The sequence below is a fragment of the Salmo salar genome, chromosome 04 (assembly GCF_965601325.2).
Source record: "Salmo salar chromosome 04, fSalSal1, whole genome shotgun sequence".
Lineage (NCBI taxonomy): Eukaryota > Metazoa > Chordata > Actinopteri > Salmoniformes > Salmonidae > Salmo > Salmo salar.
The window spans coordinates 19,047,382-19,064,336 of NC_138294.1; the positions used below are offsets into that span (position 1 = coordinate 19,047,382).

The window sequence follows — 16,955 nt, forward strand, 5'->3', positions numbered from 1 at the left end:
CCCTCGGTTCTAATGTCAGTACTGAGTAGAGCCCTCGGTTCTTATGTCAGTACTGAGTAGAGCCCTCGGTTCTTATGTCAGTACTGAGTAGAGCCCTCGGTTCTAATGTCAGTACTGAGTAGAGCCCTCGGTTCTTATGTCAGTACTGAGTAGAGCCCTCGGTTCTTATGTCAGTACTGAGTAGAGCCCTCGGTTCTTATGTCGGTACTGAGTAGAGCCCTCGGTTCTTATGTCGGTACTGAGTAGAGCCCTCGGTTCTTATGTCGGTACTGAGTAGTGCCCTCGGTTCTTATGTCGGTACTGAGTAGTGCCCTCGGTTCTTATGTCGGTACTGAGTAGAGCCCTCGGTTCTTATGTCGGTACTGAGTAGAGCCCTCGGTTCTTATGTCAGTACTGAGTAGTGCCCTCGGTTCTTATGTAAGTACTGAGTAGTGCCCTCGGTTCTTATGTAAGTACTGAGTAGTGCCCTCGGTTCTTATGTAAGTACTGAGTAGTGCCCTCGGTTCTTATGTCGGTACTGAGTAGAGCCCTCGGTTCTTATGTCAGTACTGAGTAGTGCCCTCGGTTCTTATGTAAGTACTGAGTAGTGCCCTCGGTTCTTATGTAAGTACTGAGTAGTGCCCTCGGTTCTTATGTAAGTACTGAGTAGTGCCCTCGGTTCTTATGTAAGTACTGAGTAGAGCCCTGGGTTCTTATGTCGGTACTGAGTAGAGCCCTCGGTTCTTATGTCGGTACTGAGTAGAGCCCTCGGTTCTTATGTCGGTACTGAGTAGAGCCCTCGGTTCTTATGTCGGTACTGAGTAGAGCCCTCGGTTCTTATGTCGGTACTGAGTAGAGCCCTCGGTTCTTATGTCGGTACTGAGTAGAGCCCTCGGTTCTTATGTCGGTACTGAGTAGAGCCCTCGGTTCTTATGTCGGTACTGAGTAGAGCCCTCGGTTCTTATGTCGGTACTGAGTAGAGCCCTCGGTTCTTATGTAAGTACTGAGTAGTGCCCTCGGTTCTTATGTAAGTACTGAGTAGAGCCCTCGGTTCTTATGTAAGTATTAATACGAGAGCCCTCAGCCAACACCTCGTTAAACTTTCACAATGACAATCTGTAGATTTACTCAAGGTCTAAATAGGCACTTACTAGTGTTGGGACTTAGCCAGTGTCTCAAGCTCAATGTTATCTATTTATAACGCTACAAGGAAAGAAGACGAGGAAAGAAAGCTGCTGGAGTATTAGTACTCTCAGCCTCAATGATACTGTACATCTAAAGCTAATGCTATCCCTCCCTCTCTCAACTATAATACTATACCTAATGCTAACACTAGCCCTCCCCTTTACTGTCCCCTCTTTCCCAGTATTCCTGACGGGCAGCGACCGCATCCCCATCCATGGCATGGAGAGCCTCCGCATCTCCATCCAGTCCACATCGGCTGAGGAGCACTATCTGCCTGTGGCCCACACCTGCTACAACCTGCTGGACATGCCCCGTTACCAGACCAAAGAGACCCTGCACCGCCGTCTCACCCAGGCCGTGGAGCAGTACGAGGGCTTCAGCCTGGTGTGAGACCCAGTGGCTCCCCCTAGAGGCCTGGAGGACCAGGGGGAATTAGCATGGTTGCTAATGCTAATGTGTTTAATAACAACGCCCTGTGAATGGGGGTGGCTGAATGGACGGATGGGTGGTGGGAAGGGGGCTGCTATTCCATATCACTTTCCCTATAAAGTTTACCGTAAGAGATGATATATTTTGAGTTATAATTGTCTTCTATGCAGATTGATGTATATAACTTGAACAGTTTTAATTAAACCAGCTTTTTTGTTGCTTTAAGATAAAAAAATAAAAAAATGATACATGTCAGAGGTGAACATTGAAGCCCTTTACCTCGGATCTGGCCTTTTACCGTTGATCTTGGGTCAGTTTGAGGACAGATGATACCAGATTAATACATCAGTCTGGCCTTTTACCGTTGATCTTGGGTCAGTTTGAGGACAGATGATACAAGATTAATACATGAGTGAACAGCAGGCAGACAGTTCCATACTCAAGCCCAATAAATACATGGCGTTCTAATGCCATACCCACAATACCAGTCTATTTCTACATTAAAAAGACTAACTGACCGACTGGAGTTACTTACATGTCCTCAATCTTACATTTATCAATATTTCTTTGATTGCAATGCCGTTGGAGTGATTTTATTACAGTAGTATTGAAGTGTCTTTTTTTTAATGGATGTTAAAATGTCTGTGTGCATGTTGTCGAGAGGAAACGCTAAATAGACACCTCGTTACATTATAAACAAAACACAAAAATACAGCTAATCCAAATTTCTTTGATCCCTGTAACCCCAGATTAGGAATAAATCATCTCAATCTGGGAGATCTATTGGTGCCACGAGGTCAGAATGAGCGCACATTCGTGGCCTTGCGGATAATAGGTTGACTTGCAGAATATCCGTTCATGGTTCCCACCGGTTCCTTCTATGGTGAGACAGCATTCGGAGCAACGACATTAGGATTGGTCAATTTGACCTGCAGAATTAGTCTTGGGTCATTGATTAGGTTTAAGGAACAGATTATATTGGGTCATGTTATTAGCAATAACGAACTGAAGCAAACAGCTCAGTAATGTAATGACGTTTGGATGAGGGTCAGGTGACGCTGCACTCTGAACATCGCTCTGCATTGTTTCCCGGCCGTTACTTCAATGACTATTCTCTCAAGTGTATCTGGATCGTGTGTTGATATGCAAGTGATAACTTTGTCTGTGCATTCTGCCTATTCAGTCCTATTACCGAACGTCTCAGCCAATGGAGGTATTGTATCGTATACCATTTCCTTTCTTAAGCCATGTCTTTCTCCACTGTAACTGGGGTTAAGACAAACATGTCGTAATCTATAGGGATGTCTGGTCTCCTTGTTTGTTTTAATACATCAATAGCCACAAATTCTCCCAAGGGGAATAATTACTATTATTTTGATTTATAACTCTGTCGCCCTTAGTGTAAACAATGACATAATAAACAAAAAATGTCATAGTGACCTTTTTGTTTATTCAAAGCTGAGCTAGGGCAATACCTGACGGAGGCTCAGTGTGTTCTATTATAGCCTGGTCCCTAATCCATTTGTGCCATTTTGCTGACTAAAGCAGTTGGCAAGACAACAAACCGATCAGCGACCAGGCTAGGGGAAAAGCCTATTCATTCCTTATTATTCTTATTTCACCACAGTAATGGCGACAATTCCAAATCATGGGGGTCAATGTATGCAAATAAGGGCTTATTAGTGGATCTATAACTGGATTGTTTCAAGTACATCATATTTAATTTTGTACCTTTTAAATGGATGACATTTCTTTATTTTTTTCCTGAACAAATAAACGTAATTCCAGCTTGAACTGTAGTTGTGATTTATAGATTGGTCTGGGAATAAGGATTTGCTTGTTGTGGATAAATGAGAGGTGCATATAGGGGGACTTTGTGTAAAGAAATTCATTTTGCTGAAGAGTTTAACCAATATCTGAATGAAATTGCCATGTTCTTTGGTCTTTACATGCATGACATTGATGTGTTCTTGTAGTATTTCCCTGTGAAATGTGTTGAGATTCATCACACCAATTTAGTACCAAACACACCAATGAAAACCCAACACCAACAAACTCAGTAAAAATATGTTTGGTTTTATATTATATATACAAAATACATATACAATTTATGTACTAAAATGTACACACCCATAATTAATTATGTCCACCAGTGTTTTACATTCAATAAAAACGAAAGTCACTGTTAAAATGATCCATTTTGGAGAAAAAGGAAAAATGTACTTGCTCACTTAGCAATGTAAACATAGATCTGGATCCATATTTACAAGGAACAAATAGGCTATGATAAAATACCTACATAGAGAAAGAAAGCATGCCTTGGTTGAGTATTGAAGGTTCTGCGTTGGGGATTGGCGGCCATTTTGATAGTTATTGGGACTTTTCTTTAAGGATGGATGTTCCACACAAAATGGCCCTTGTCGGTGTTGAAAAGTGCAAGCAAAAATATACCACTGATTTCAAGACAGGATAGCTTATTTTCACACAAAGTGAATAGGAAAAGATAAAACACAACAATGCAAAATAATATACAAGCAGTCAAATTCATAAGTGACTGATGAATATGATCACAATAATTAATTAAATTGTATACATTGATCCACTACACTATTTTGGTATGCAATCAGTCATTTTCTTTGGATCATAATAACACATCATAGACTATTTGTTTTGTATTCTAGTTCTCAGTTTAAACAAATGTACGCTCCTCTGACATTTCCTCATAGTTATGCTAAAAATACACACCATTTCTGGAAACAAACAAATATAAGCATTGATGATGACGACAACTGTTTTTTCCTAGGTTAATGTCGAGATTATTGCCACGTTCACGTGCTAGTCGGAACTAGGAACGTCGGAAATGTTCGACTTGCTAACTGGTTGTAGTTATACATGTGCAGCGTTCAACCAGTTTGCAATTCGGATATTTCAGAGTTTCCTATTTCCGACTTACACATGAATGTGGCATATGGCACCAATCATGAGTTACATTTAAAAAAATCCATCCATTGGCTAAACTCTGCTAGACTGGTTCTCTGATTGGTTGTTTGCAAGCAGATTGTAACTGTCTGTCTCCCTTACAAAAATACACAATCCCCTCATTTAATTTTTCTGATTACAAAATCTTGTTTCTCAAAATGGCAATACCTTAAAGTACATAATTCCAAATCTAATGTTATACTCCACATTTTAAGACTTTTTAAAAATCCAATATAAAAGTCTATATGAACTACCATATAAACATTCAAAGGAAGAAAAATAAATTAAATCAATACAACACTTCGTAAATGTATCCTTTAAATTAGTGATGACTATTCAATGTAGGGTAGATCTTGGTATCAATCAATATCAAGATGCACAAAAATGTTTAAAAAAAATCTTCCTTTGAAAAAAGGTTGGTTTTGGTCCACTCTCTGCGAAGGCAGGAAAATGCGGATGTTTCCGGTTTTCAGGGATACAGTATTTTCCTCCACTTCCCCTGAAAAACCGATGTGGGGACTCTGCTCAGGCGTCTTTTAAGGCCTGCTACGTTAGGTTAGTATTCATTCAAAGATGCCCGACATTTTGAGTTCCGGGGTTCTTCTTCTATACGAGGGAAACAGACAAGATGGAGTAGCCTCCGAGGCAGCACCTACACATGTCAGTTCCAACACCTCTCAGGTCAGTAACTAAGCCATACCGTTTCCCTTCTACAGTTGGGATTAATCAGGGGGCAACATGCTGGCATCTCCTGAAGCCAAATGTGTCTATGGCACAATTGGCACAAGAAAGAAAATACAAATATTGTGAGGGATGATGAGGTGTATCTGTTTTGCTATGGATGGTTTTCCTTTCCATGGGCTGGTGTGGTTCATCTCTTATTGAGACTGAGCCTCATTCATTCCTCTGTCAGTCTGTGATGTTTTATTTTCTTTAGAGGAACTTAGAGGCATCTCCTTTGCTGATGAGAACCTCTATCAGCCTAAGCTTGGCTTTGATGTGCTTGTATTCGTTATACTCTACCGCCAAAGGAGAGCGGTCTTCCTTCTGCACGTTTCTATGGCAACAGCAAGTGGGAGGAAGCAAAATACAAACATTAGCTGAATGGACTACAGTCAAAATGGCTGTGCAACCAAAGATGAAGGACAGTACATCATGAGTCCTCGCATCATCTAATTGTTTACATTTAGTCCAGCTATGACACGAAACAGAACCGGAAATGTCATCTTACCTGCCGTTTTGCCTGAAGAATTGATCTTCAAACTCTCTTAGGTTCTTGCGGATTCTCTTTTTTTCCTCCCGGGCCTCTTGTAGCTGCTCCACTAGTTCCGGCCTGTGTGTGGGGGAGAGACAAACACATCTTTAGGCATCTGAACCTCAAAGGTTGTTTTGACTCTAAAAGGCTTTTAAAGTCCTTCAAGTTGTTTCAATCTTAGTTGTTTAAGAAGTGAACGTTCTTCTAAACACATGAAATACCACAGCTAACTTTAATTGATAAGACATCAACAATAACATGAGACTAAGGATAGCAGTACTTTAATTCTACAATCTAAACTACAATGTCCATGTTATTCACCCATCTAGATTCTTTAGATATAGGTCAATTATATTTAATCCAATTCAACTTAATTTATCCCCTCAGGGGCAATTAAGAAGAGGTCAGTGTCGGTTTGGGTGCTTACATGGTGGCCGAATGCAGGTTGGACAGACGCATGTCGGTGGTGTTCTTGGAGGGCGAGAGCTCGTCGACGGGCGAGATGAAGCCGTCCGTCTCCTCCTCCAGCTGGTCCAGGAAGCCCAGCATACTGAAGTCTGGACGCACTGTCCCTGTGATCTGGCACTGGGGCTTGTTGTTGGACTCAGAGTCATCCTCAGAGCCATCCTCCTCTTCCTATGGGGACAAAACCAGCGACGGGGGAGGTCAGTGGAGGGTTAAGGGGGGAAAGGTTGAGCGATGCTGGGGTGAACTGATCGTAGCGCCATGGGGCTGTCAAGGGATCCCCAGGGTCAAGAGCTAGGTTAATGCAAGAGAATCAAGTATTGTGAATCTAATGTTACTGGAATCAGAGCACAAAGACACATTTATTCAGTCATTTTTCAGGCACAGGCCAGTTTGATGAGGTTAATACATGTCTATTGTTAATTTTTCCACTTTGAATTTCTTTTAGACGGTCTCAATCAAAACTATTCTAATACATCCACAAATAGCAGCACACACGTGATGAGCATCTCAAGACCAGAGTTGATTTGACGATCTCCCTGTTTTTGCTTGATTGGATTATTTGATTATCCGATTTATTTTTGGTGTACACACACATTGACACACACCATGCACAGGCAAGTCGCCTTGTTAGTCCTCCTCACACACTATCAAGTTGATCCCAAAGCAATCAATCTACCAAGTCATGAAGCAGCAATCTAAGCATCAAAAACCAAGTTGATATTGAATCAAAACCGCCCTCCACGAGTGCTATGGGCGGCCACCCAATCCACAGGCTGCAATCAGGTTTGGTTGAGAGGTGAGGGAGTAGGGGATTGGAGGGTGCGAGGGGGAGGGAGTTGCGTTCTGATCACTGATTAGTCGAGCACGAGCAGCAGTGTGTCTTCACCTTGATGTCGTCAAAGAAGAGCGCGGCTTCGCCCTCGATAATGGGCTGAAGTTGAGGACCTCTGCGTTTGCTGGAGGGGGAGGCCTGAGGGTTAACAAGGAGGAGTTACCACTCGAGAACTGACCCCAGTTCAGCTCTGACTACAGAGCACATAGAGAAACTGACTGAAAAGCATCCACTACAAACTGATCCTGGATCAGGTTTGTCACTGTAAGAATTTCTGCTGAACACTACCATGCTTCTTTTGGAACCTGTACCAAGTACTAGGATCAGAATGACCTGCTCTTGTTTGTGGGACCTTTTCACGACCATAATAGGCTTCTTCAGTGAAAACAGCACTAGGCTCTCGTGTGATTTTAAGCCTCTGGAAGGCAGGCTGTGTAACAGGTTCTTAGATCAAACAGATAAGGGTATCACGAGTCAGCTCTTTAACACAATGAATTCAGCAGTTGACATAACCCTATATGCCACCGTGTACATTACATCTACCGTACATAAACGTTTGCTAGGTCTCCAATTTATATAATGAGGATTAAATCTATTATATAAAGTGTGTTCTGTACAGTACATTAGGTTCATAACATATTGCGTAATCAAAGTGTTCACACAAGAAATTAAAGGGGAAAACTGGGACAAAACATTAAAATGTTCTTTGTATACCCGTTACATAAACCATATGGAGATTAAATTTATTACAATGGAAAAAATATATTCTAATAACCTTTAATGCATTGGTGGTTAGAGGTTATTGTGAGATTATATATATATATATTTTTTATCCCCTTCTGGTTTGAATCCAGCCTCAGCGAATCCTTATATCTGATGAGAATCTGAACTCTTGAACAGTGTTTTCTGCCCCTCCGTACCCATCTTTCTAGTCTAGAGGGAGAGTCTGCACAGCTGGGGTGTGTATGTGTTCGTAGTTCCCTGTGGCCAGCTGAGTTGCTGTGGCCCCAACTTGTCACCTTTGAGCTCTGTTAAGAACCTGTGGATCCACTGAGCCGCTTAAACCGAGTTTAGGCTTAGGGCATTGGCCTTGAGGCTAACCTAGCGCTACGGCTAGCCACTACATACAGTCCTGCCTATGGACACTAATGCTAACATTAGCGTTGTTAGGATTAAGTGCCCACGTAAAGGAGCTTGATCTTCAGCCAATTCTATGTGGTAACCTTTACCACCAGCTCCTCAAAGAGCAACCCAGGAACAACTCTGCTGTGGAGAAAATGAAGGGAGAGAGCGAAGAGAGCTATCTATACTTACAATGACGGGGATGGTGGAAGCTCTGCAGAGGATCTGTTTGACCAGGCGGTATCTGTCGTACAGGGGCTTCATGATCTGTCTCTCAGTCTTGGTAACCTAGAGAAGAGGCAGAGAGAAAAGGGAAAGGCACATTGTTAGCAATAGCACACCGCTAGACTCCCCTGGGGCGCTACAATAGCACTCTGCTAGCTAGGGCTGACACACAACAACATGCAAGGTAACAGATTCCATCCCCATCAACTCAAATGTTTTTTATTTTTTTGTTTTTTTAGTACCTCAGAGGACAACTGGCCATAAACTAGGATAGAAAGTCACACAGGGAAGGCTATGGGTGTCAGAAGCGACACCTTTCCACTTCCTGATAAACAACATTAACGAGGATTAGCCCTTGCAATTAGTCCAATCAAAAAGGGAGTCCCTGTCCCTTCCTTTACAGTTCAATTAAGACGTTAACTGGCTTTTTGTCCTTTAGCCATTGTCGTCGCTGAGACGACAATACTCGTTATAGCTGTCTAAAGACGTTTGGCCTGCCAATAAAGATATATTGCAGTGCAGAAGGTCATGTTTTCATTGGTATTTCATCCTTTTAATAATGTATTGTTGTATCTGGGTCTCTATGGCTGCATTTATACCAGCAGCCATATTCTAATATTTTTTTTCATTAATTGATCTTTTGACCAACCAGATCAGCTCTGAAAAAGATCTGCTGTGAAAAGATCTGATGTAAATTGGTCAAAAGACCAATTAGTGGAGAAAGAAAATCAGAATATGGTTGCCTGTGTAAATGCAGCCAACGTTGTATCTAGGTTGCATGAAAAGATTGCATAGTTCAAAGCACACATCTGTGTGCACTCAACACACACACAAACAGCCTGGTTCAAGACATTATTCACTCTTCAGTTGTGATCTAGGTCAGGTTTTCCACTGTACAGAGACTGATTTAATGCATTTGTTGGAATTTCTTTTGCTATCAGTTACTATTCAGACAGATGGGTGGGCTATCTAGAAGGCTCTATGAAATAGTTTTGGGGCAGGAAAGGGACAGTGGACAAGACACTCACCGGTCTACCGTGGATGCCTTCGTAGTACAGGAGAGCCTTCTGTAAGGCCACCTTCTCAGCGCCGATCTGCTCCCGGGTCATATCCTATCAGAGGAGGAAGACACTGTTAGCCTTTAGACGTTAACCACTAGCATTTAGCTATTAACAGTGGTCCGGCATGTACAATAAGCGGCTAGGCGGCTCCTATCTCACCTTGACGTCCTCGGGGCGCCCCACCTCGTCCCTCTTCTCCTGCAGCTTGTTCTGGACGCCCTCCAGGGTGTTCTCTACCGGGGGCTTGGGCGCCTTCTCCTGTTGGGGCTTCTTCTCCAGCTGGGAGCCAAAGCTCTTGGGCAGGGTGTTGCTGCGCTGGCGGGTCAGCGGAGGGAGGTCCTCCTCAGACTTGTGGAGCTTGTGCTCTTTCAGGTCTTTGCGGAGCTTGGCCAGTTCATTCATCCACTTCAGGACCTCTGAGTTGTCAGCCTTGTCACTGTGTGAGGGCTGTAAACAACAACAACATGATTTATCTTAATCCACAAACTGCAGCAGTGGGTAGTTTGACGTCTTCCCACAACATCTTGACTTCATCAATTGACCCCATTCCTGACACGCCTCCCATCAGCTGAGTCTCATTATGAACTCTCTAATCGTGTTTACTTTGAAGGAAGCCAGTCGTGTCTTATAAATGTCATTTTATATTTCTGTGCATTTCTTTGGATGCCTTTGCTATATCTGCTAATAAGCTTGTTGTGCTGCCCTGCTTTCTCTGATATACTGTAGCTACTTTAGAAATCAATCAGAAAGTGGCTCACAAATTTTTCCTTGCTGTCCAATGTTTCAGCTACAGAGGGTCTACTACTTACCCTGTATTTGCGCTCCTCCTCAAACTTCTCCTCGTACTTGTGGATCTTCCTCTTGAGACCGTGGATCTTCTTGGAGAGCTGGGCTGAGGTCAGCTCTTGCTGGTCGTCGTCACCGCAGGAGCCCAGAGAGGAACTCCTCCTCCGACTGCAGGATAGAGATACAGCCATAGAAATAGAAGGACTGCCTGTTGCTATGGACACAGAGTCACGTTGGACGTATGCACACGCCTTCACTCTAAACACACAATCTGATGGCCACCCGTTGTAAAAACACACATGCATGAACACACATCTAATCACACATTATGTGACTCCCATATCTTGTAAATAAAACAGTGCCACACAAAAACAGTAACACATACTCAGTCACACAAACAAACCTACACACACACACACTACTAGTCCCCAAAGTCAACAGTACTGTAAGTCCATGTTGGTTCCTCACCTGGCAAAGGAGTGTGCATTGGGCGGCGAGGGTGGCACCTCAGTGTCATCTATGTACTGCTGGCAATGACCGTAGGCGTGGAAACGGGGGGACAGCATGGGGTCGCTGTCCTCTTCAATCAGCTGGCGAATCAGGCGGCCCCCCACTTGGGGCGAAATGCACGCCTCCTCGCTGTCCATGCTCTCCCGTTGCCACGACGAGTAGGCCGGGACTGGCTCTGTGGAACACACAGAAAATAACACAGGTTAGTCTGATAATGACAGAACCTCCATGAAAACACACACAAACACACTAAATGTGGGTTAGACTACCATGGACCACTCCAAAACATACTGCACTCTGCACACGTTGATATCCCAAGGCTTTGTAATCCAAAAGGTGATGCAATGAAAAAAAGGCAAGTGACAAAAACAGCACACACACACACGGCAGAGACATGACCGTGGGCAGGGATGAGGGAGTGACCTGTGGAACTTGGCCGGCTCTATCAGCAGTCGACAAACACTGGCTTATCTCTCTCTCAAACACAGCTAGAGCTCAACATGGGCCCTGCTTGGCTGCAACATCTGAACCACAAACACCACTAAACATAGACAAAGTGTAGTCTAAGTAGAACACATAAAAATAATGGCTTGCCTATCTGATTGGCGTCTCAAGGGACGAGGCAAGCAGTAAGCAGCAGGAATCCAACTGATTGGATCCAAATGAATCAACCCCCACTTTAAGTCTAAACATGGCGGTCGCTCGTCACCTCGGCAACACCTTCTTGGCACCCGCATCTGAGCGCCCTAAAGGTCACTGCGGCATTGCATGATGAAGTTGTTCGCTAAAACTTTCACCACTAACTAATGGCTTACAGAACCATTCGTCTGGTTTCCCCAGGCCCTGGCCTCAGTTCAGCCCCAGCCAGAGTCCACTCCGACTCACCAATAATTACACTGTGGTGAAAATAACCATGCAGATGTCTCTGACCATCCCAATTCCAAGCTATAAATAAATTGGACTGCTCTTTGATGCCTCTGGTTGGGATAATGCAGGAGCCATGGCCTCCCTGGTAGAGGAATGGAACGGCTTTGACTCCAGGGTCAGCCTTGTCCCACATCGGTTTGTGATGACTTCACAATTCCTATGGTCATTGTCATCAATTTGCAAGACAGCGCAAGCAGATATGGGACCAGGCTATACAGAGAGTGACTGGCATAGGAAGAATATTGTTGGACTGTGAATGTGAGTGAGAGAGAAAGACCACGGCATTGTACCCACAGCAGGACTTGTACTGTATCACAGATCAGTGGAGCACACCGGCTGTTGTTGCTAGGAGAGGAGGGAAGGCTTCACTTCAGATAGCCTAAGCCACCACCACACAACAGCATTGTAAATACAACACTCAGCCAAGGATTGTTCTACTGACTGTGAATGTAGCCACCTGCACGTGCGTTTGTGTGGACGTGAGAGAAACCATGTATTGTACCACAGGAAAAAGGAGACCATGTAGGATACACTGCACACTGGAGAGGTAACATAGCCAGAAGGGAAGGTGAGAGCAATAACAACGTCAGGTTTCCATATCACCAATGTAAACATTTAGAAGCATCAGAATTCAGGAATCACTCTTTGAACACATGCACACCCACCCTGTAGCTGCAAGTGTATGTTTTTCTAAGAAGGGGGTCGGGATTTGGGGCTCATATGGGAAGTGATTTAGGTTCGATAAAAAAAATTGTTTTGTTGGTTTAACATATCTCGAAATGGATAGATAAAAGCTTAAATTTGCCATTTGTGTCACTTCAAAGTCACCAAAATGAAGTTTTTACCAATAGTAGTCCTACAACGGTTTAGTTTACAAATTGCAGGTCGAATTTCCCCGGGTAATTTTGACGCATATTGTTGATATTCTCTCGCGCACATAGGCCTATCTGCTGGTCGTCACTAGTTACCACTGTAGTCGATTTTTACTTTGTGGTTGTGGTAACCCTATCCGTTCCTCTGATCCATACGACTACAGCAACACACCAACAATACAAATATCTACTGTATGTCCCAATATTATACGAGTTGAGTTATACAGAATAAAAGTAGTGGCATCTTTAGCTGACAAATGCATGTAACGGTGAATATTGGCTCCTGGTTGTCGGTCCGTCTTATCTGTCTTTGCTACAGCAGCACACATTTTAAAACACCAGAGGTCTGTAACAAAGTTGCTTTCTTGAGTTTCTGAATTAAAGGAATTGTGTGCGATTTTCATTCACTAAGGGATTGAGAATATGTTCCTATCGTGTGTAGCCTAACACTTGGTATCTGGACAGTGTTACAGGGTGAGTTCGTAAATTCACTCTAGAGTGCCAGAATACACTCGTAGTGTGCTCTGGACGTTCGTAAATCCCGACCGTTTAGCTCTCGTAGCGTTCAGATCGCACACACTGGACGCTCTGACGGAGGAGTAGGATTAATCTGAGCGTTCTAACCTCACAACGGCTGTCAAGCACTCACGCTAACTGGCTAAAGTTAGCTAGCTTGCTAGTTACTTCCAGACATAAATGAGAGAACACCTCATTCTGACAATTTGTTTCGCCCTAGCAGAGCTGGTTAGGCTGAATTCATGTTATCCGGAGCGTTGGTGACTAACTGTACTGCTGGCAACAATTTACTTACGATTTGTTTTGCCGACGTTTACTGTCACCAGCCATATTCAACGAGTGTTGAGCGTTCATAAATAAATTCATCAGTTATTCTGCACTCTGGCAAACAGCCGAGAGTGCTCTGAAATCGGAGTTGATTGCCAGAAGGAATTTACGAAGGCACCCATAGACTCCTCACTCAGCACGACTAGTAGTGCATGCTGGACTGTAGACGGTAGATAATATTCACGAAAGCCAGTTAACGTTATCTGTCTGCTGCTGTAAGGCTAGTTGTTTAGTTGGCAAGCCAACGCGCATTGCTAGCAAATATTGAGACTTTGCCGGAGTTAGCTGACTACTATAATTTTTTTCGTCTTAGATGTTAAGTTTACAATTGCAACTTTTTGATTGCGAATTTTCCGGACGAGTGTTTGCACTGCAAGTGATAAAGCAGATAAAGGCGCTATACATATACCGCAGTATAGTTGTGACTGTAAATTATAATTACATTTTACTGCTGTAACGTTCATAGCTAACGCGACTTGTAAAATGCATTTTTTTATAATAGTATGTACTAGGTTGCCTTAGATCGTGTAACTACATACCAGTAGCTGTCTAATACTGACCAACGACCTGAGTTTGTTTACAAAAAAAGGACAACTGTCACCCCGATAATAATTCATAAACACAAATTACATAACTGAGATTTAGGCTATGACGACCGGCTCGGGTCATGGAGGTGCTGGCTTGGAAGGGTACTTAGTGTGTGCGTGGTATGCTACTATAGGACTACGTGCGGTTTTACACGGTCTTTCAAGGCATGTCGGGACTGCCTGGGGCGCGGGAGGCGCGGGAGCAGTAGCCTAGTCTCCCTAGGCAGAAGGTTGCCTCACACAATGTATCCAATCATCACTGCTGCGTACGGGTTTACTAGATGACAGTGAGCAGCAGGTCAACCTCTCAAACAATTCAACGTGTTTTAACCTATTATGCCAGCTTACACAGCCAAGCAGCCAATAGGGCATTCACCATGGCATTTCAAATGAGGTCTTTAAATCAACCAGCGCAGCATCCAGCCCATTGTAGTTGAGGTATGCCATGCTGTCATGCCCCTAAAGGTTGGGATGTGATTGGTTGGGAGCAGAATATGCCCAATCACTGTTTAGTGATGTTGCCATGCAGTAGTAAAAGGTCATGCAACAGGCATTTGGCCTTTTTCCTCTCTGTTCTGTCTCTAATGGGTTATTTGTATCAAGGCAAGACAAGTCCCGGTTCCAATGCCAACCAGAATGCCACTTACCCTCATAATAACTCGACTGGAAAACACTTTTGAAATCAAGGAACGGAGCGCTAAAGAATAGGGAATCTGGAGGGCAGAGAAGAGATGGGATAGGGGCAGGGAGGGAGGTAGGGAGGAAAAGAGAAAAATAAGGTGATAAGAACAGAGATGAGATGGAGGGAGGAAAAGAAGATAAGATCCAGCCCGGTCACTCTGTTGAATGCGAAAGGTGAAGTGAGAATCATAGTGCATCATTCCCAATGACAGAGACATTACACAGTAGTAGACAAGTCCTCTACTCTAACTAGCTCTATGTACGTGGAGCTGGCACACAGCAAATATCTGCTCACCATGACTGTAGTTGGCACAGGCTGCACTGGGTAAAAGGTCTCATGCCACTGTACCATTCACCGTCCCAACCATCACTACCTCATCCATTCCTATTGCAACAACCTCATCTGTTTTCCTGCTTACCCCCTCTACAGGACACAGGTACTTACAGATACCTTACGCATAACAAAAACGCTCGTAGTCTCATTTCTCTATATTTAAAGGGGAGAGAAAGGACCTACTGCCAGACAAAAAGACTCCGAACATCACTCAAGTTCACTGCTGTTTAATCAAACACTCAAAACCCAAGCTCTGACTAGCCTTGCTCTTCCTCTGGCTTCAAAAGATCCAAGCGTTCCGATTGCCTTGCCTGCATCTAGGAGAAATGCTTCTTGTGATATGGGAACGCCATGTCACAGTCAATCATAAGCACTCCCCTGGGAGTTGTAACTCTCAGTAGCTCAGAGGAGTCTAAAGCATTATGCCTTTAAGAAGGTACCTCCTGTAGCATGGGATTCTTTTGTGCCAGGTAACATGCGGAATGTGACTTCAAAACTGAACAAAGTCTTGTTTTTGTCCTCCCTCACCTCTCCTCATCCCTCCATTCCTGGCTGTGAGAGAACAACACCTGGTGATACCTCTCACTCTTTCTCCAGAAAACACACACTATGTGCGTACACACACACACACACACACACACACACACACACACACACACGCGCTGCCTGCACTGCCAAAACCCCTAACACCAAACTCACATTGGCTGCAGCCCTGACTGACTGCATAAGTTAGCATTTCTATGCAGACAGACACTACCTGAATATTTATCTGTCTATCACACTCACTTTGGAGCAAACAAGGACTAAGCACCAGGCTTAACACAGTGCTCCTTAGCTGAATAGGACAAACATGTCTCAAGCCCTACCACTAGAGGGCGTCTTTGAGTGCTTTTGCGCCGTTGGTACTGCACTGAACTAGAGACACAATTCAAGACAAACAGTGCTGTTTGAGTTAGAAGAAATACTGAATCCAAAGGAAATGTTTGAACAATATTTTCCTTAAGGTGTGACCTATTTCCATTGGGGTTAGGCAGTTTGGGTTGGGCATGACCGCGGCCTGCACCGAGCAACCACACAGGAAATTATTTAGTATCCAATATTCAAGTTACTATAAAAAATGGTGCCCATGCATGTCCCTTCAAGTCTGAAACTGCAAGTGGACTTGTCTTTTAGGTAACTTGCCCTGTGCAAACAAACCTAAGCAATCTAACAACTCTGCATTCAGTCTCACTAGTGTACAAAAACACACTTTTTCAAACTCCACCCACCTCCGACCTTTCTTTCGCAATCTCTCACAAAAACAATCAGACAAGTTGTGCAGCATCTAACAGCCTTTCCTTCCTGATACTCCAACCCCACTCAACAACATGCTGCTAATAATTGTTGCACCATGGATTAAAAGCTTACAGAGAAAATAAAATAAAATATTCAAACTCTTTTCTGACATGGTTTAATCCCCCAGAGTCCACTGTATTGCAGTTATTTAACAAACATATTGAACATTTTGAATGGCTGCGAAAATCTTTCCAAGGTCCTTTTTGACTTACATTTCTTTCTCTCTAAAAAATAATAAGCAGACATGCCCATGATAGACTAATGAATAATAGAATACCTCTTGTCTATTTCTGTATAAACTATGCATGACCAATGAGATACGATACCTTGGCATGAATAAACAAATAGACACACTTCATTGCTTACATCCAATGCCATGTGCAGAGTTGAAATCCAACCGTAATGAACACACACACACACTTATTGTTCCTAGGGTTAATCTAATCATGCAGGCACACACACCATACGCACTTAAAAAACTAAACGCCAGGAGCGTTTGCAATATCAATGTGAAGACAATACATCCCGACCACATCAAACAAGAT

At 43.5% G+C, this 16,955-nt stretch overlaps 2 protein-coding genes across 6 annotated transcripts in view; one reads left to right on the forward strand and one right to left on the reverse strand.

Annotated features, from left to right (window-relative positions):
• Positions 1-3,387, forward strand: part of LOC106610289 (putative E3 ubiquitin-protein ligase HERC3) — a 35,023-nt gene extending 31,636 nt beyond the window's left edge. For both annotated transcript variants that reach the window (XM_045716533.2, XM_045716534.2), the window contains exon 25: positions 1,346-3,387. In XM_045716533.2, the coding sequence (XP_045572489.1) occupies positions 1,346-1,554 (209 nt within the window). In that variant the 3' untranslated portion in view covers positions 1,555-3,387. The remainder of the gene's footprint in view (positions 1-1,345) is intronic.
• A 261-nt stretch (positions 3,388-3,648) lies between these two features.
• The window catches only part of LOC106610290 (protein FAM13A), an 84,630-nt gene continuing 71,323 nt past the window's right edge, over positions 3,649-16,955 (reverse strand). Inside the window, exons 16-25 of one of the 4 annotated variants that reach the window (XM_045716528.2) lie at positions 14,708-14,773; positions 10,790-11,006; positions 10,345-10,489; positions 9,695-9,982; positions 9,503-9,586; positions 8,442-8,537; positions 7,182-7,265; positions 6,255-6,463; positions 5,804-5,905; positions 3,649-5,629 (exon numbers count right to left, since the gene is read on the reverse strand). In XM_045716528.2, coding sequence (XP_045572484.1) covers positions 5,506-5,629; positions 5,804-5,905; positions 6,255-6,463; positions 7,182-7,265; positions 8,442-8,537; positions 9,503-9,586; positions 9,695-9,982; positions 10,345-10,489; positions 10,790-11,006; positions 14,708-14,773 — 1,415 coding nt within the window. In that variant the 3' untranslated portion in view covers positions 3,649-5,505. The remainder of the gene's footprint in view (positions 5,630-5,803; positions 5,906-6,254; positions 6,464-7,181; positions 7,266-8,441; positions 8,538-9,502; positions 9,587-9,694; positions 9,983-10,344; positions 10,490-10,789; positions 11,007-14,707; positions 14,774-16,955) is intronic. The other 3 variants (XM_045716530.2, XM_045716531.2, XM_045716532.2) reach the window with 3 other exon arrangements.